The 17,790-nt window shown below is 43.0% G+C and overlaps 2 protein-coding genes across 9 annotated transcripts in view; one reads left to right on the plus strand and one right to left on the minus strand.

Moving 5' to 3' along the window:
- FHIP1A (FHF complex subunit HOOK interacting protein 1A) overlaps nucleotides 1-6,959 on the plus strand; it is an 82,147-nt gene extending 75,188 nt beyond the window's left edge. For all 6 annotated transcript variants that reach the window (XM_085546525.1, XM_085546530.1, XM_085546526.1 and 3 more), the window contains 2 exons: nucleotides 54-192; nucleotides 4,125-6,959. In XM_085546525.1, the coding sequence (XP_085402651.1) occupies nucleotides 54-192; nucleotides 4,125-4,357 (372 nt within the window). In that variant the 3' untranslated portion in view covers nucleotides 4,358-6,959. The remainder of the gene's footprint in view (nucleotides 1-53; nucleotides 193-4,124) is intronic.
- Nucleotides 6,960-12,664: 5,705 nt separating this feature from the next.
- The window catches only part of GATB (glutamyl-tRNA amidotransferase subunit B), a 41,210-nt gene continuing 36,084 nt past the window's right edge, over nucleotides 12,665-17,790 (minus strand). For 2 of the 3 annotated variants that reach the window (XM_015861307.3, XM_015861306.3), the window contains exons 12-13: nucleotides 16,686-16,820; nucleotides 12,665-14,249 (exon numbers count right to left, since the gene is read on the minus strand). In XM_015861307.3, the coding sequence (XP_015716793.2) occupies nucleotides 14,121-14,249; nucleotides 16,686-16,820 (264 nt within the window). In that variant the 3' untranslated portion in view covers nucleotides 12,665-14,120. The remainder of the gene's footprint in view (nucleotides 14,250-16,685; nucleotides 16,821-17,790) is intronic. The other variant, XM_032444494.2, reaches the window with a different exon arrangement.

The following is a 17,790-nucleotide window of genomic DNA, read 5'->3' on the forward strand; positions in this document are numbered from 1 at the left end:
GGCTGCACTGGGAGCAAGGGAGGAAAAAGTAATGGTTACTGTTGTTTTGGCAGGTGCTGGCATCTGTGAAAAATAAAATTGAACATTTCGCTTCTACGGAAAAAGACTTCCCAGATCTTCTCCTGGAGGCCCAACAGTACTTACTTTTTCGTGTGGACATGTCTGATGCCGCTGAAGAACTGCTAACCAAAGGTAAATGTTAACTGCACTCAGAGGAGTGCTGGGTGGAATGAATCACCAGTTACCTCTCTCATTTGCTACAGCGTGATTAAAAGTAGGTGTGGCGCATTACGAGTATCGTTAACCAGATGTAGCCTTCTGGCTTTAAACTGATGATCCTCAGTAGGCCTCAGTATATGGATCTATCTGGATATGCTTTGCTCTTTAGAAGCTTTTATTGTCTTTGCTACAGAAGATGTCTGTTTAAAGGAGTAAGAAAATCAGCTTTTGCTTGGCTTACTGCTAGTTTGGTTGTAAACCAATTTGCTTTCGGGGCATGAGCTGAGATGGCAAATTGCGTGATTTTATTTTATTTTTAGCCTGACCTTCAGCTAGTCATTAGTTCTGTGGGGTTTTTTTGTTTGTTTGTTTTTTGATAAGTGTTAGAGAGGACAGAAATCCAGAATGAATTGGTTTCTGCAATGATTGAATAAGGCCTCATGTGATAGTTTGGGCTTTTACTGACAGAGATGGATGTGAGCCAGAGAACTTCAGATGTGCTTTCTAGAATGAAAGCATGAAACAGCAAAATCAATGGGTGGTATAAGTCAGGAGACTTCAACAACAACGGGGAGTTAAGCAGGTATCACCCTAGTTTCCCAGGGGACTTGTATAATGTCTGCTGCTTCTCAAGGACAGTGTGCTACGCCTGTCTTGACAGTTACTGGCGTTTTCACTGCAGTGAGAGAAGGTAATAATAAGCAAAATGGAGAATCTTACATTCCCACTGAGAAATTTCCCAAAGCAGTGGGTACCACGCTGCCCTGGGGATGTGTCGCTTCTCAGCTTGTTGCTGAGCAAGCAGCATAGGGTGCAGCTTTCCCTTAAAAACAACTTCCCATACGATGGGAATGCACAGTTTGCTGAGAGCTGTGACCACGGAGATTGAGGGCTCAGAATCAGCGCTGAAGAGAGGCTGCATTCAGAGATGTGTTCTCATGTATCATTTGGAATTGTTAACAATAGTCCTGCCTCGCCTTTACCACTGCAAAGTTGGTAGTATTTATCTTGGATTTCCAGAGCTGTGGAAAGCACGGCTTTTTTATGCATCTTCTTAATTGTGTTTTCATTTTGCAAGGCTCTGAATAGTAATTTACCTAGTTTCTAGTCAGCGTGGTGTGCATTTCTGAGGTTTGCAGTACATCGAGTCAGCAAAATTATGATCTCACTAAGAATTAGTCTGCGAAAGGTGCATGCTGTAAATGAGCTGTGTATCGCAAATATCTGCAGGGGGTTAGGCTCTACATCCTGGTGAGGAAGCCTTGTAGTTAGACGATAGTGTAGCTGGTGTTTGGGACAGGATTAGGAGGCAGTGTTTAATGTCCTTTTTTAGGTGCTGGCAGTACAAACTTTTTTAGAATGCATTCCGAATGGAAATTAATCTAGCTGAGTAAACTTGCAAGCCTTACGCTTCAAGGTTTTCAGGGCTTATTAGTTGTACCTCAGTTAAATAACATAGTCAGTAATTTTTGGAATTTATTTGTGCTTCCCATTTTATGTCAGTTTTCTTTGTTGGGCTTTAGAAATTGCCAGACTGACTCATGCAGATCATTATTTAAGATCTCAAAACAAGGCTGCTTAGTCACCCTGTCGGTACGTTTTCTTCTGACTTGTGACAACCCCTGTAAAGAAGGTATCTCTTGACAAATAGATGGAAAGGAAATAAATGTCTAGATAACTGCACATTTGGTTCCCAACAAGATTGATGATGCAAGCGGTCAAACTCTACTTCTCGGGGCAAGTTGGCTCACTTGTCCGTCAGCACACTGCAGGTCATTGTATTGATTCCTACAGAATTCACACCTGAAGAAGGGAAGCCAGATGTAGCGGGGAACACAAATGTAAAAATGAAGTATTCCAAAGCGTTTCCCTTCCCTTGATAGTGACAGTCTTCAAAAGCATTCAAACAGAAAAGGCCATTCAGCGCTGCAAGCAACAAATAACTATGTGCTTTGTTTACATGGCAGTCTGGGTTAGGGTTAGATATCGTAGAGGTGTCATGATCCCATATGCAGTGCTGCCCATCTTTCAGCACTTTGGTAGCTGTTTCCAGAACACTCACTTTTGCAATTGCATCCTGACTGCAGCAGGAAGCGGACAATCTTGTCTGAAGGAAAAATCAAATTTCTGGTCCCTTGGCCATCTTTCTTTTTTTTTTTCTTTTTTTTTTCTTTTTTTTTTTTTTATTTGATATTGATATTTTTAAATAAAACAAAATCTCAGTGTTTTTTTTTTTGTTGTTGTTGTTGAACTGAATCGATTTTGATGCTTTATGAAGGGAAGAGTTTAAAAACATTCAAACTGTGACAGCTTACCAGCATTCTGATTGTGTTGGCTCCACTATTTAAAACACTTACATTGTTTAGGAAACATTTTGAGACTGTAAGAGAATCTCAAAGTAAATCTTCAAAGGAGGCTGAAAACTTTCCCTTTTGATTGTAATTCATAATTTAGGTTGTTTTTCCTCCTACAGTCTGATTTTTCCACAGAACTGATGTTCCTGTACTGTGTCTCCTGTAGATAAAAACTAGTAGAATAACAGTATGAATGATTGATAAGTCTGGAGCAGGAAAGGTTTTTCGGAACTCAGGAAAAGTTCAGCTCTGTTAGATGATTAAGATTAAAATTTCTCTTGAGCAGTTGAAAGTCCACTATGCTGGAGGAGATCTTCAGGCAAGAAACCAGAGAGCAGAGCTGGTGAGCAGGGGGATCCTCTGGCACACAGAGAGGCACCCAGCTGGGGGTACCCCATCCACTGCTTGCTGAGCTTTCCAAAAAAAGCTTCACATAACCACAGACTGAGGTGGTCTCTCATCAATGGTGTGGCTTTAAGGGCAACCTCTTAAGGTGGTGATGTGGTGTTTGGTTTATCTCCAGAAGGAGAGTTAATATGATAGGGTGGATTTTTTTGTCTGGTTTTATTTTTGTGTGTGTGCGTGTGCACTTCAATGATATGCAGCTCATGAGAACGCCCGCTTGTAAGTCAGACAGGATGCTGTCGGGCTGTGATTCCAGGCCTAGTGACGTCTTGTGGCAGTGAGTCCTGCAACTTATCTTTTCTTCATATTTCTTTCCGCCAGTGTTAATTTTTGTCACCATTTTAGTTTTGCTGAATAGCATTTAATTAAAATGCATTCTGGTTCGGGTTGAATCAAGGAGCAGCTGATTGAAATTTAAGTGCTGCTGTCTCTGTAATTCCATGCATCCTGATGCTTGAGCCCTGATCCTCTGAACTCTGGCGCCGGAGATCATATAGCTCTCAATGCTGTGCTGATCACATAGTGCTTTTAATTTGTTCTTTTTTTTTTTTTTTAATATTTATCTTCTTTACATGGAGCAGAAGTGGGGTTGGTGGAAGCTAAAGCTGTAGGAAAAAATAAACTTTTCAAACGTTTTTTCCTTTAGTTTTTTAGCTTGCTTCAAACTTCCATGGCAATTTTGATAGCTCGGCTTCAAGCCCACTTACACAATAATTCATGGCGGAGGAGAGAGAAGTGAAGTCAGAGTGATATTTTGATCCGGGGGAGGGCTGGAGTACAGGATCATTTTAAATTGAGAAAGCCATGCTGGGACTAATGGTAGATATTATCTGTTATTTCATAAGGTAAATCCATATTATTCTTTCCCTTGACTCCTCTCCTGCCCACATATTTTTCTCATCAGAGCTGCAACTGAATAATACATAACCCATGGAAAGACGGCTAATAAAAAATGCAACAGAAGCAGACCATGTAGGACTTAAAAATGTCGGATTAGTGGAGTATCTGCCAGCACAGTCTGAGTACTGTGAACCGCAGCTCTGAATGCGATCCCTCTAAACTGCATCTAGTTGCTGGACAAATACTACAAGTGTTCAATATACTGAGCGTTGGGGTTTTTTTTCTTCTTTTCCTTCCTGGCCTTAGGTAACGTGGGGAAAGGAAGGAGCCTCTCAGAAGCACCCTCAGCTGTGCTGCAGCCTTTCCTGGGACACAAGGGAAAGAGGAGCCTGGCTCACCCCAGCCTTCCCGTGCACGTGAGGAATGCTGTGCTCGCAGCTGCCCTTTTCCCAGAGTTCCTGAAGGAGCTGGCAGCCCTTGCACAGGAACACTCCATTTTATATTGCAAAGTACTGGGGGATTTTGAGGATTATTATTAGTGGGTTTTACTAAACATGATGGGTTGTTGGGGTTTTTTTTGTTTGTTTGTTTTTTAAGAAAAAAGACTTTTGAAGTTTAAGCTGATTATTTTTTTTAGTGCAAAGCTGCTTATGAAAGGTTCTACTTCACTACTTCCTGAAAATACTTGATTTGAGAGGGAAGGAAGAGGCAGAATGCTATTCCACATTACTTTATATTAGGCCTTACAACTTTCCTCTGTGCTACGTAACGTATTTGAGAGATTTCTTATTCTGCTGTTGGAGCAGCTCCCTAAGCTCACCTTGTTACACGGGTGCCCCTCTTTACTGCCACTGACTCCTGTTGAATTTTCACAGTAGGCACTTAAATTAGGTGGTCTAAGAGGGGTCAAATGTTTCAGCTTTTTATTACTTCAGAAATACTGTAAGAAAAAAGCCTGTTAGAACACAGTTTGTCTGGAAAAGCACTGCCCTGGGACAAAGTCTGGGGTAAAGAAATGTATGCAAAATGTGCACAAAACCCTTTTCTGTGAAGGGCTGTGCTTCTCCGTGGCTCTGTCCTCTTCTCTGCTCCCCTCCCTCTTCCCTGGGACGGGGTTCTTGCCAGCACACCTCTGAGAAGCCCTCCTTTGCCAGTAGCTCAGGTTTGTGAATTCAAGTGATCTTATGTGTGTTAAACCCATGACTAGCTGCAAGCAGGTGCTGGGCTCTACACATACCGCATTGCCTTATGTTGCAGACAGATCTGCGGCTATCAGCTGTTGGTCTTTGAAGTCAAATGAACTGTGTAAGTGGATGTGGACTGCAGACTGCCTGGAATTTTCCTTGCAGTTTCTCAGCATTCTTTAATATCTACTGCACTGCTACCTAAACTCTCAAGCATGCCTTATTTAGTAAGATTTGCACAAAGTACAAAACAAAATGTGTCTATGCAAGTGGTAATTAACTTGTTGTTTGTTTTTATGCTTATTTTAATAAGCTAAGGAACGGTATTCAGTTTCTTTCAGTAGTATTAAAAGGACAGCAGGCTGTTTTTGTCAATCTTTTTTTTCCCCCCTCCATATTTTAATGGAAAATATTGGCATGCTCCTGAAAGCCGTTCTGTTTTATTCTTCCTTTTTGGGGGGTTATGGGGAAAGTGGAAAGTTGAATACTGTTTGTTTACTTCTCATTTAGGTGTCGACTTTTCCTAATATTGCACTTTTTGGATGGTGAGGGGAGGAGCAGGCTGTTCGCCAGCTGCAGAATAGGAAGCAGCAATAGGGAGAGCTGTCTGCTAGTGACTAACTGCTTGAGAAAATTCTCATCTGTGAGTAATGGGCTTCATTAGAAGAACCCAAGCATGATGAATTGGCGCATCACTACTGCATTTCATCTTACCTTAGTAGCGTAATTGTGCTTCCAGTGTGCTGTAGTTGGCTCCATAAAGGGGGGCTTCATTCAAGAAAGCCTTACATCCACTTTTTCCAAGAAAAAAAAAAAACCAAAAAACTTAACAGCCACTCCAGGAAATTGAAAGAAATGGAGAAAATGTTTGTGTGAATTGATTCTGCTAACTGTAATTCCAGAATTCCAGAAAACTCCAGAATCACATCCCAATTTTCAAACACGCTTTCTCAGAGATTGCAAGGGAAAAGCTTATGTACAGAACACTGAGTTTAAGAACAAAACAAATTAAGAAACAAAAACCAGCAAAACCACCCTCAGAAATGTCTAATTTCAGGTCAGTTCTTGTGGACCTTGCACTGCAATTTAAGCTCCTAAAGTCTTCAGATGCCTCTGAAAAATGGTACCTTTCACGTGCAAGTTGTGAGAAGCATTCATTGTCAGTCTGCTGTAGGTTATTCCAGGGAAGAAAATCCCAAAGTGTATCTCTAGCAAGATCACTTCAAGTGATCTACCTCCACTTGTTTGCTGTACAGTCATCATGTCCAACATGGTGGAAGGGTTACATTGCTTCCGAGCTGACTCTGGTGTGCTTGCACTCATAACTTGATGGCTTTGTTATTTGTTTGCTTGTTTTTAAGCACCATTGCATCGCCATCCCATAAGTCATCTCTGACCTTCATATGACTAACCTCACAAGCTTCCTCAGAAGCTGGAGCCAAAGCTGTGGGTTTTTTTCTTAAATCTTGGTTATCCATGATTAGGAGAGCTCTTCTTTCTTTCTTTTTCTTTTTTCCCCCTACAACACTGCTATAGACAAGAGCTAACTTGTAAATACTTTACCATGTCCATAGGAAATCATGTGTTCTTCCTGCACTCTCACTCTTACCCACATGCATTGCTGTCCTTCATGCTGGACTCATCGACCTACCGAAGGGGTTCAGTGGTATGTGGAAAGTGTTCTGGCACTGTGAGTGCAGAGCAAGGGTGTGCTGCGCTCCTCTCCTCTCCTGCTAGGAACTTTGTGAGCAAAAGCAAAAGTAATGAATCTGTGTGAATCTATAGTGCTTCAGGATCAACTGCTACGTTGCAGTAGTAATCATGTATGTTTTTAAAAAAAATCTTTTATTTATTTAAGAAAAAAGAAGAATTCTGCAGACTGTTGCTTAAGGCAGTAAGCTTACTGTATGGACCCTCCCTTGTTTCTACTTTGAAATAAAAATCTTTGTTTGCTGGGTGGGAGTGATTTCTTTTGAGACTGTTCATTCTACCTGGTGTTATCAACAACTGTGCAAAGTCATGGCAGTGTTCAACTTAGCAGGGATGTGGAGCTATTTTGGGTTCTTAAAATGTAGGCTGCTCCAAGAAGCATCTGTACATTTGAGGAATGGAAGGACTTTCATCATGAGCTGCAGCAGAATTAAGTCAACCCCTGAAATCTGGGATGATGTGGAAGACTTCTTGGTGAGAGGCTGCAACTATGTTTGTGCACAGTGTCCCCCTGTAAGAGGAGAATCTATCAGCCCCCAGAAGGAGGTGGGTAAGTGCACTGAACCCAGTTTAAGAGTGCAAAAATGGCCACCTTGTGTTTAACACTGTATTTCTTGGCTCTTGAGCTGAATTGGACTTGCAGCTAGGTCTCAGCTGTGATAGAAGCACCATGTCAGCACTCATTGAAAAAGTATTGGCAAGGATTGCATCTGCCTGTCTTCAAAATGCAGGACCTGTGATTTATCATGAAAATGCTCATCCTTTGAAGATGAATTGCCTTTTTCTGTGTAAGTTCTTCAGCCCAATGCTTGTTTAATAGGCTCCTTCTTTCCAGTCAGATAATGCATTATACCATCTCTCTTCGATGAGGCATCTTGTTCAAATGTAGCTCCTGCTATAACTGGGGTAAAGCACTTGGCAGCGTTCCTTCAGACAGCAGCATCCTTTGCACATGCTGATCCTTGAGCATAAGCATCAGTTGTGATTTGTGTGCTGTCTTGATGGCCCAGCCTAAACTTGGTTTTCTCCCTATGTGCCCAAAAAATAAAAAAATTTAAAAAAATGAGATTTTACAGGTGACCAAGGTGTTTGCTGGTGCTGTAGTTCCAGGTGTTTGCCCAGGTAACATCTGAACATGGTTTGGAAGAGTAGACGTAAAGTCTGCTGGTGTTTGCTGCCTTGTGGACATGAGAAGGTTCTCCTGGTGATGCCCGGGTGTCCGTCCCATGGGAACACCCTGAGATGTTCCTCCGGCACAGCTGTCTCATTGCCTTTCTTGCTGAGGTTTCTCACTTTGCACAAATACTAAGTTCACTGATGTGCTGCTGTACCCGCTTCATGCATTTGCTTTTCAGACTCAATCTGATGCCTTTATTAATTAACCCAGCAGTTGGGGTGGTCTCTTGGGATTGGCATTGGCCTTGCTTGGAATAGAAGCAGATCTGGCAGGTGGTGCCCAAGTGGTATCCCTGCCACCAGCACTGCTCCAGATGCATTTTGGTCCAGGCACAGTGCCTGAGAGCTACGTGGGCTCCTCCTTTGGAGAAAAGACTTACAGACAGACTTGTTGCATTGCTTCAAGTCCAAAGATTTAGGTTCAGGAGGTTAAGTTCTATTTACCAAGAAAAGCAGACAGTCTAGCATGGCGCACGAGTGATTGCTGCCCTTCTGTGTGCTGTTCTTATGCCTCACACAAAGTTTTATGCTTCAGGAAGGTTTTTAGCTCCTCTAAAACCTCTGGGTTGGGAAGAAAAGGATGGGAGCTGTGTGATTTGGTACGGTTAAATTATGTCATTGTACCATTTGAATTTGCAGCCACAGCTCCGGTTTGAGGGCAGCTTGATTTAATAAGCAATTTACTGTACTGTATTTACTGAAATTGCTATGTCATGCCTGCAGTTTTTGTGACAGCTCCTATTAAGTTTGTAACATTTAAACTGCATTTGCAGTTGTGGGTGGAATACTGGGATTCTTCCTTCTTTTCTTTTGACCAGTACCTTCAGCACAGTGCAGTTATGGTGCTGCTGCTGTGTCCAGAGCTGACTGAGGTAACTGTAGTGTTTTCTTCCGTTCACCTTCTGAAGACCATCAGCAGAAACAGAGGGTTTCTGACCCCCTGGCTGCTTACGTAAATGAGAAAATTGAGGGTAAAACAGCACAGATGAGCAGGGGGACACGCATCTGTGTGAACTGCAGTGAAAATTTACATCTGTGTTATCCTGATTTAGCAGGGCCCAAAACAGAGAGGTTCAGGGCGAACTTGAGAAAATGAAACTGGACACTCTCCTATGGAAACTGTCCAGTTGAATAGCATTGCCCTGTAGTGTTCCGGACCAGAACCGTGTGAAGGACAGAAAAAAAACGATCCTTGTTAGCGTCAGTTTTGCATAAGGAGATGTTTGGATAATAGGACAGAGGCGGCGGCTGTCAGAGTGAAGGCAGCCGCACAACGCAGCCCTGTTTGGCAACTTTGTGATCCGTGAAGGCCCAGCTCTGAGCAAACGTGCTTAATTTTTCAGGAGCCTCAGCTTTGCTAAACATGTTGTGGCCCTGCGTCAGTGTACTTCATTTGTTACATGCTCAGCTGGAAGCCTCTTATTTATGAATAGGAGGCATTACTTGTATTCTTAAACATGTAGTACTTAAAGTGGTGGTTGTTGCTGACTGTGCAAATCTTATTTTGTTCATTGATTATAATGGCTTTGTGTGGCAGCTGGATTAAATTAAGACTGAAGGCTCTGGGCTAGAAGCCCTGATGGAACTTTTGTGCAAAGGCTGCATTTCTCAACCAAGTAACTTTCTCCGGCGCGTCAGCAGGGTGCCTGCATACAATTATGTATTGTGGGCTAAATACCTGCAAACTCACATTTCTGATGAAGCCAATCCCACAGCAGCTGTACTTTATTGCGGTCTCCTTTAAAAATAGCTTGGATTTAGACCAAAAAAATAATAAGTTAAATCCAGGACAGCGAAGCTGCACACAGCTCAGTGCTGCAGCAGCAGCTTGGCCATTGTTCAGGCAAAATACCTGCCTGTGTTCCAAGGAGAGAGAAAGGGCTCAGGGTCTGTGTGCTTGTGGCTACAGCCTGAGCCCTGGACTCATATCTCCCTTGGTGCTGCTCGGTGTCCAAGTGCAGCTCTGACCGCTGTTGGGCTTAAAGCTCCAGAACAGTAACAGTTTTGTAAGCTCCTCTAAGGCCAGTCAATGTTGTCTCATGGCAGCAGCTGAGCACTCCTGCTCCTGCTGAAGGTTTGCTTTGTTGTGGTAAAAATCCAGACTGCCGGGCCCGATGTGGGCCGTGTGATGGGGCACAGCCAGAAAAGAGGGAGCACTGCTGGCAGATTTCTGTTCTTGCCAAAGCAATCCCTGATTACTGGTCATGCTCAGCCCAGAGGCACGTCTGGATGGAGTTTAAATTTACCATTGCAGAAAAGGGAGCAGCAAATCACAGGCCCTGACAACTTAGGAGTTTGGATTTTTTGCCTTCCTCCCAGTGCTTACTAATGGATTTCTCTCTTTGTATTACGTGAAAAACTGCAGCTTCTTGCAGAGCAGGGGACAGTTTCATTGAACAATCAACCCAGCGCAGGTAAGATTCTGCGTGCTCGGAAGGATCAGTCTTGACCTCCTGTCTGCTGCGAGTTGGCTTTGCGTGGCCATTAGGTGAAGCAGAGCGCAGTGAACTGTGGAGTATCTGTAAACAGTGTTGCAAGGAAGATGCAGGAAGCAAAGGCAGAAAAGCCCAGCCTGTGGTTCTGTCTTTTCTCTTCAGCAGATTGAGAGAGTAGATGGAAAACTAAACTTGTTTAAGAAAAAAAGAAAAGCCACTCTTCCTGTCAAGGTCATAAACTGCTGAGAAGGTGCTGCACTGAGGTCAGAGATGGTGAAATTTGTAAGTAAGGGGGTGCTCAGAGCAGAAGGGAGAACACTGCAGTAGCTGACACCATGCCATAAGCAGAGTGGAAAGGGGCTGCAGCAGAACTGCAGCGTGAATACTTGAGCTGTAAATTTGTAGTTAAGGTTCCTATCATATGCTTCTATTTTTAACGCTGTTAAAATTAAACTCTGCAGCCCAGGCTGAGTGCTAGGAATTCTTTTTTCACTACTTCAGCATTGCCAGCATCTTTTTTGTCAACTTTCTTATCCTCTTCTGCAACCTTGGGTATGGGATACCTCAGCTGTACAGGACAGCAAGTGTCATCACTCTGCCTCAGGGGTGACCTCCCAAAGGACTTCCATCAATGATGAGATGAGATTGTCATGGCAGTGTCTGGTGTCAGCTATCAGTTTGTGAGCACTTTCCTTGGCCCTCTGTTCATGGAAGGCTACTGCTGAAAATCCGCACGAAACTGTCCTTAATTCACCCTGCCTGATGGCTGTTGCACAGATGGCATCTCCAATCAGAAGCTAGGGGAGAACTGCTGTAATTAAATCAGACTTACCAGATAGGGCCAAAGGCTCCATCTTAATTCTCAAGTTCCTTGCCTTGATACTATGGGTCTGGCATAGTATCAAGTCTTGCCTTGATGCCTCTGGGTCAGCAAAATGTTCTGGTATCGAATGCTTTGTGGTCAGATGCTCCATCTGATCTTGCTGGACCCACCTGTCCCCTATGGTTTTGGGGTGGGTGTTTTTTTTGTATTTGTCCTTACTATAGCAGACATTGAATTCCAAGAAGCTGCTTTTAACGTGTTCTGCAGATTATTGCTATGCAAAGCTAAGCCAAGGCTGTTGTACATCGTTTACTTGTGGAGTGTTTGTTTAGGATTTACCTTTAGCTCCAAGTAGGACACAGAGCGGAGGTGGCTGTGCTATCTGGGCTTGTGTGACTGGGCTGGTTTGCCAGGCCCTTGGCCAGCAGCAAAGGCTCATGTCTCAATTGTATTAATTCAGTCAGGGTTGTCTAGCAGAGCTGATGCTGTGAGAGTCAGAACCAAGCAAGCCAGACACGCTGCCCTTTCTCATGTCTACATTCTATTGCCATCAGCCAAAACCACTTTCACCCCAATGGCCAGTTCCTCCCCAGATGTTAAAACACTTCATCACCTTCATCTTATTTGACTCAAAACACTTTTTTGTGTATCAGAAAGAAATTTGTGCATGTCTGCTAAGGACTTGCTTAAAAATTCAACAAGTGACTGGTTCTTAATATAGTTCAAAATTTACAGACTACGGCTGATCTTTACCTTCCCTTGAATAAGAAGAATATTACAATTATCCCTGTTTATCTTACACGTTATCCATTTGAAAACAGAGAGAGATTTATAGTAAATCCAGTGCTGTACTTGTATAGAACTTGGCTAATGATTTTTAACAGATTTTGTTCTGTATTAGCAAAGTGTATTTATTTAGGTAAGGAGTGGCTAAGAAGCAGTAGCCACTGAAGAAAGACATATACTAGTAGTGGCCATGTTACAGTAGGGGAGATCCTTCCCTCTCTTCCAGACAGCTGAATTATTACTGTTCCAAATACCACACTGTGATTTTCCTTTATCTATCTATTTATTTCTTGAAGAGGCAGCCACTGCTGCAAAGGATAAGCTTGGCACAGCAGCATCAAGCTGCGCAACAGAAAGCATTAACCTTGGAGGACCACCTTCTGGAAACAACTGTGTTTGTCTAAACCCAGGAGTACCTCTGAATTAGGATCTGAGGTTTCATGCTGAATCCCCTGTGCCTTCTGGTTTCTTCCTTCCATGGCAGCAGTTGAACAGAATTCCAGTTCTAAAATTTAAAGTTTGCTGTACAGCCTATTGACTATACAGTCAACCTTCTATTGACTGAAACTTACACCACTGGGTAAGAGAAAATGGTGCTTTTTGCTCAATCTATGAAAACTGATAGTAAAAGCCTTTGTGCAAATGTCAGGCTACAAGAAAACGCTGGGTTTGTGCTGTTTGAAGGGTCGGGAGTTTTGATCACAACCACATTACTTCTTTTTGACAGCCATCTTGCTTAAACTGTAGAGTTATTTTTATTGAATTATGGATATACATTTATCCATTACATGTATTTGAAAAGTACCTTTTTGCCTGTCTTCCAATCTAGTATTTCATGTTGAACTACAAGCCAGTTTGTACAGAAACATCCTCCTTGAAACACACGTTAGCACTTGTAAAAATTAGCTGCCGTGAACCCAGCTTGAACTAGGTGCAACAAATGTTACTTCTGTAGAGGACAAAAATCCCAGCGCTCACCCTGCTGCACTCCTTTGGCAGCAGGCACATCCTCAAGAACCATCCTGAGGAAGCAACATTGAAGCTTGAGATAAATGTGGTCTTTAAAACGTACCATTTAGCAGCCTGCAAAAGGGATTTAAGAAACTCCTGCTGGTAAATGGGATTTCTTTCCCTACTAGTTGTATATTTGAATGGATGCCTCCAGTTGGGCCTCCTGTTAATAGTTTGATCAGCTGAAGGATTTAAACATGCTGGTGAAGTGGGACTGGGAACTTAACTCCAGGAGCCTTGATTTCAGACAGCACCTAAAGCTACGGGCTGCAAAATGGAAGTTATATTAAAAAAAAACAGAACATAGCGTAAAACACTCCTTAGGAGGAGTAACAAGTGGAACAGACCCTGGATCCAGGCTGAATCCTGCTTAGTTCTCAGTAAGCTATCTGAATTACTTCCACTGAGCGGATATGGTTCCAAGTGACAGCAGAAAGCCCTAGGCTCAGGTAAGCATAAGTTATGAATGGTTCAGGATTGAAACGGCACTGAGTAGCCAAAGCAGGTGTTTGGACACATACAAAGGGAAAGCAAGCAAAGAATCTGACACTAATTCTTATACGTAGCCACTTAATGTCTGCTGCTGGCATGTACATCTAAGTGCCTTTGTCCTTTCCTCTACCTCAGACATTAAGAGTGAGGACTAGCATTTTTTTTTCCCCTTCTGCTAGGCATGAAAGCACATGTGGCCGTTCTTAATTACTGCTGGGTGTTTTGCTCTTAGCCACAAATGTACTCACTCTAATTTACAATGAGTTATTGGTATGTGCCACTAGATCGCTGCATTCCAGATCTGAGAATTTCCCTTCTGACAAAGAGGAAGCTGTAAGAGCTGAATTCACATTTGCTTTATTACAAAACTAACCGATGCAACTTAGCTCTTTATACTCACAGATCTTGGGAATTTGTTTCCTATGGCTTTATGGAAATGACACTTCAGAATGCTGCACTGAAGGGACGGAGATGTAAATGACTGCCAGCTTCTGTTGAGGTGGTCCTTTGCTCATCCACCTTTGGCCGAGGCAGCTGGGAAAGGCAGGCACACGATGCTCCTTGAAGCATAACCAATCTGGGAAAAACAATCCTGACAGACAAGGAGGCACCAAAGTTCATTAGCAGCAAACCAGACAGAACGAAGCACGTCTTCTGCAGACAGCTGGGCCATTTTCTCCTGTGGCTACTCTGACAGCTTCTTCTCTAGTATTTGCCTCACCAGAAGAAGGTTGGCTCGGCCCCGTGTAGCTTTCCGAACCAGTCCAATTAACTTATTGATAACTTTTTCATTTCCTTGTTTTATCGCCATAACCTTTAAAAAGAACAGATAGACACCACTGTTACGGGAAAACAACATGCTCAGTCATTCGTGGCCAAGGTATGAATATTTTTTTTCTCTAAGGCCACTGCAGTTGAATACTGTATTTAGGGGCTAAGGTGTTATTATAAAAGCTTCCTTTGGCTTTGCAATAAGCTCCTGCTCAGCAACTGCAGGCCCTACAGCTAACCCAGACCTGCTTTTATTGAAAAAGCCAGTGAACACTTCTGGATTTGAACAGAGGCAGCTCAGACAGCGACTTCCTGGGAGAAAGCAGAAAAAGAAGATGGACTTCTTGTTGCTAACAGGAGCTTCTTCCTCAATGCACTGCTCAGTTCTAATACATTATTTTCATTGAACCGCATCAATTTGAAAATATTTCTGACATCCCTCAAGAGCAGAGTTAAGTAACAGAGGTTGATTCCTTGACACAGAGGATCCTTTGCAACAAAGCAGTTAATCTGCTGATCAGAAAATATGGCCTCCTATCAGAGAGCTGCTGTTTGACGCATGATTACCTACAAAATATCCACATATAAAGGCTAAGTAAAGAAAATGAAAAAGTACTGAAAAAATCCACTACCAGGCATTTCTAGGGGAGACACTACTACTGAAACTGTGCGTCCTCATGCAGTTTGTGTGGCAGGGAGGGCATTCTCTGCATTGTCAGAATTACTGGGCAAAACATGATAGCCTCAATTAAACAGGATGTCATATTTACAGATACTAAGGGAAGGATTGCGAACATATGAACCACCAACTGTGACAATTCCAAGCACAAATGCAAATAGTGCTGCTCGTTAGGGCATCTGAATTACTGGCAGTCTAAAATCTCTGTAAAGTCACAATGTGGAAAGGACTCATTACTCCTTGTATGACAGAAATCCCTTACATGGGGCAGAGTACTGTACAGATTTTCATTAACTGCCCGGTGCTGGTTTAGAATTTAGTTCATTTTCAAGAAAGTTCCCAACAGGAAGCAAGGCCCATTTTTTTCCTGGCAGGTTCTTGGTGCTAACTCTGTTTTGTAATGCAAGTTCTTACAGCGATTCGAAGCAGTGATTTACAGCCCTTCCAGGCAGCTTTTGCCTTAGTGAAAGATCACCTGGAAAAAGGAGGAAAGCGAGGCCACTCTGCTGCATTTGGCTTGAGTAAAACAGCAAAAAGCAGAGAGGAATTACATTCTCAGACAAGGCATTATTATTGAAATGGGAGCACAGTTATGGACCTTCAGCTTCCGCACTTCCCAATCAGTTCTGATGTTCTTTCTATATCTGCGCCTGTGCTTCCATGCTAGTCTGAAAATACAGAAGCACTTTTATCAGGCTCCGCAAATGAGTCAGTCTGATGGAGGTCACGCCGACCTACTGCAAGCTCATTTTCTTTATCAAAAGCTCTTGCAGAGCTGTTAGCATCCCCCAATGAGAACTGGGGTGGGTGGTATTGTTCTCAGAAGATGTCAATGTTTTTTTCCAAATGGCAAATGTACCTAGACAATGCTTGTATTAGAAGTAAGCTATTCACTTCTGCTTTTACATTTTCACTCTGGAGAACATAGAAGCACTTGTTTTCATTCTCATTTTTTATATAAAACAGATGTTAGACTCTGTCAGGATTTCTTCCCACTCCTCCCCTTCATGATCAACAAGCTTTTTCCCCTTTTCCTGGCTCAGAGCTCATTAGATGGATGAGCCACACACACTGCTGCATCCTTCTGAGGGGATGGGGAAGAGCTGAAAACTTGTCCTTTCCCCCTGCAGGAGCAGCTCAGCAGAGCTCCCAACCCCGAGGCCTCCAGTGCTGCTGCCATATGGATCTGTCTCCTCTTACCCCATAGGCACAGCCAGGCAGGAAAGTGAGCAAAACTTGGCTGTGGCAGTGAAGGAGCAGGGGGATGGGGTAAAGAGATGAGTAGAATTTTGGCCTTGCCACCTCTATGGAGTAGTGTAACACCTCTATGGAATCTCTAACTTCATTACCATTATATGTCCTGCTGGCAGATTGCCTCAGTATTGAGAACAATGCAGCAGTGGCACACTAATATCACAGGAGATGACAAGAAAATGACAGTTAGGTGGCCAAGTGACCAGGTCAAGTTAGGGGCAGTATATTGCACAGCTGAAGACAGAGCCCTATAGCTTTGCATTGTTGCATTACATTTTTATGTTCTCTTAGAATGACTTAGCATGTTAGCCAGACTGGTAATTTCTTCTGCAGATCATTTTGTGTAAGCTTCAATTTCCAAAAAAACACTTAGTAAAATAAGAAAGGAGAAGAAAGGACCTGATGATAGCTGTGCGTCAGCTTTAATGCTCCTAACTGGCTTTGGAGCTCAAATACCAATTAAAAGAGAAAAAGGCCATTTAAACCCCCCTTTTAAGTGCCAGAGAGTAACAGAGTGTGCAGGCTTCCCAGCACCACTATAATCACCTCCTCTTCTCGTTCATCAATCACCGCCTGGCAGATCTGTTCAAGCTCTTCCTGATCCTGTATCAGTTCAAGCTGCTTTTCTTTAATGATTTCAAGAGGAGTCTTCCCTTCTCCCTTCCACAATTCCTCAAACACCTGAAAAACCACAAAGAGAAGCTAAGGTCAGTGACTTCACATACTGATGTTATTTATCTGTGTTATTTTAGCTGCAGATCTAAGAAGTCAGATTTTAGTAACAACAAGAGCAGGAGTAACAGTGCTCTGTTCTCACAGTATGCAAAATGAACTGCTTGAGAGCAGTAAGAGGATGCATTGCCATCAATGGTGCCTCTGCCCAGGAACTGACCATTAGTTGACTGCAGTACCAAGTCCAGGCCCAGGAAGCTCATCTCATTACCAGTCCTCATCAGCTAACTGGAACGAAGGAGGATACGTATGACAAGGCAGAAGAACAATAGTGCCAAGGAGAATTTCTGCAGCAGTTCCGGGCCCACCTATGCGTCACCTCCCAGAAGAGGAATGCCGGGTGACCCTAAGCATCAGAAATAATTACTTGTTAATGTCCATGTGTGTTCCTATGCTGTATCAGGGCTGTTGCCCTGGAACAAACTAGAGAGAACGTTTATTAAAAAAAGTTTCCTTGGGCAGTGATTTTCTTTCTGCTCTTATTTCAGACCTGTGGGAGGAGAGGAAGAAAACCATTATTAAAACAGCTGCTTATGCTTCACTCTGCACTGAAGATGTAATTGTATGTTTGGGCCACTGCTGCGTACCAGTGTGGAAATAGTGCCCCGTCACCATTTCAGCATTAAATGCTCAGTGCAGGATGGAGAAGAGGCTGGGAAGGGGAGAGGAGAAGGGACACTCAAACTGTGTGTTAATTAATTAGCAAAGCAGTGAGACAACTTAGGGAAAATGGCGCACATGGGATGGTTCTTTAGGTGTGCCAGCAATATTCTTCAGCATAGGAATATTCTGTGGTAACAAAGACCTCTGGTTAAACAATTCTGTAGCCACAACATGTACAAATGAACCATGCACTGACACAATTCCTGAAAGCAGATTTTGGGTGGCAGCTGTACCCCAAAGCTTTTGATGGGTTCTT

This window comes from Coturnix japonica, chromosome 4 (assembly GCF_054131305.1).
Source record: "Coturnix japonica strain WE chromosome 4, WE-NBRP24, whole genome shotgun sequence".
Taxonomy (NCBI): Eukaryota; Metazoa; Chordata; class Aves; order Galliformes; family Phasianidae; genus Coturnix; species Coturnix japonica.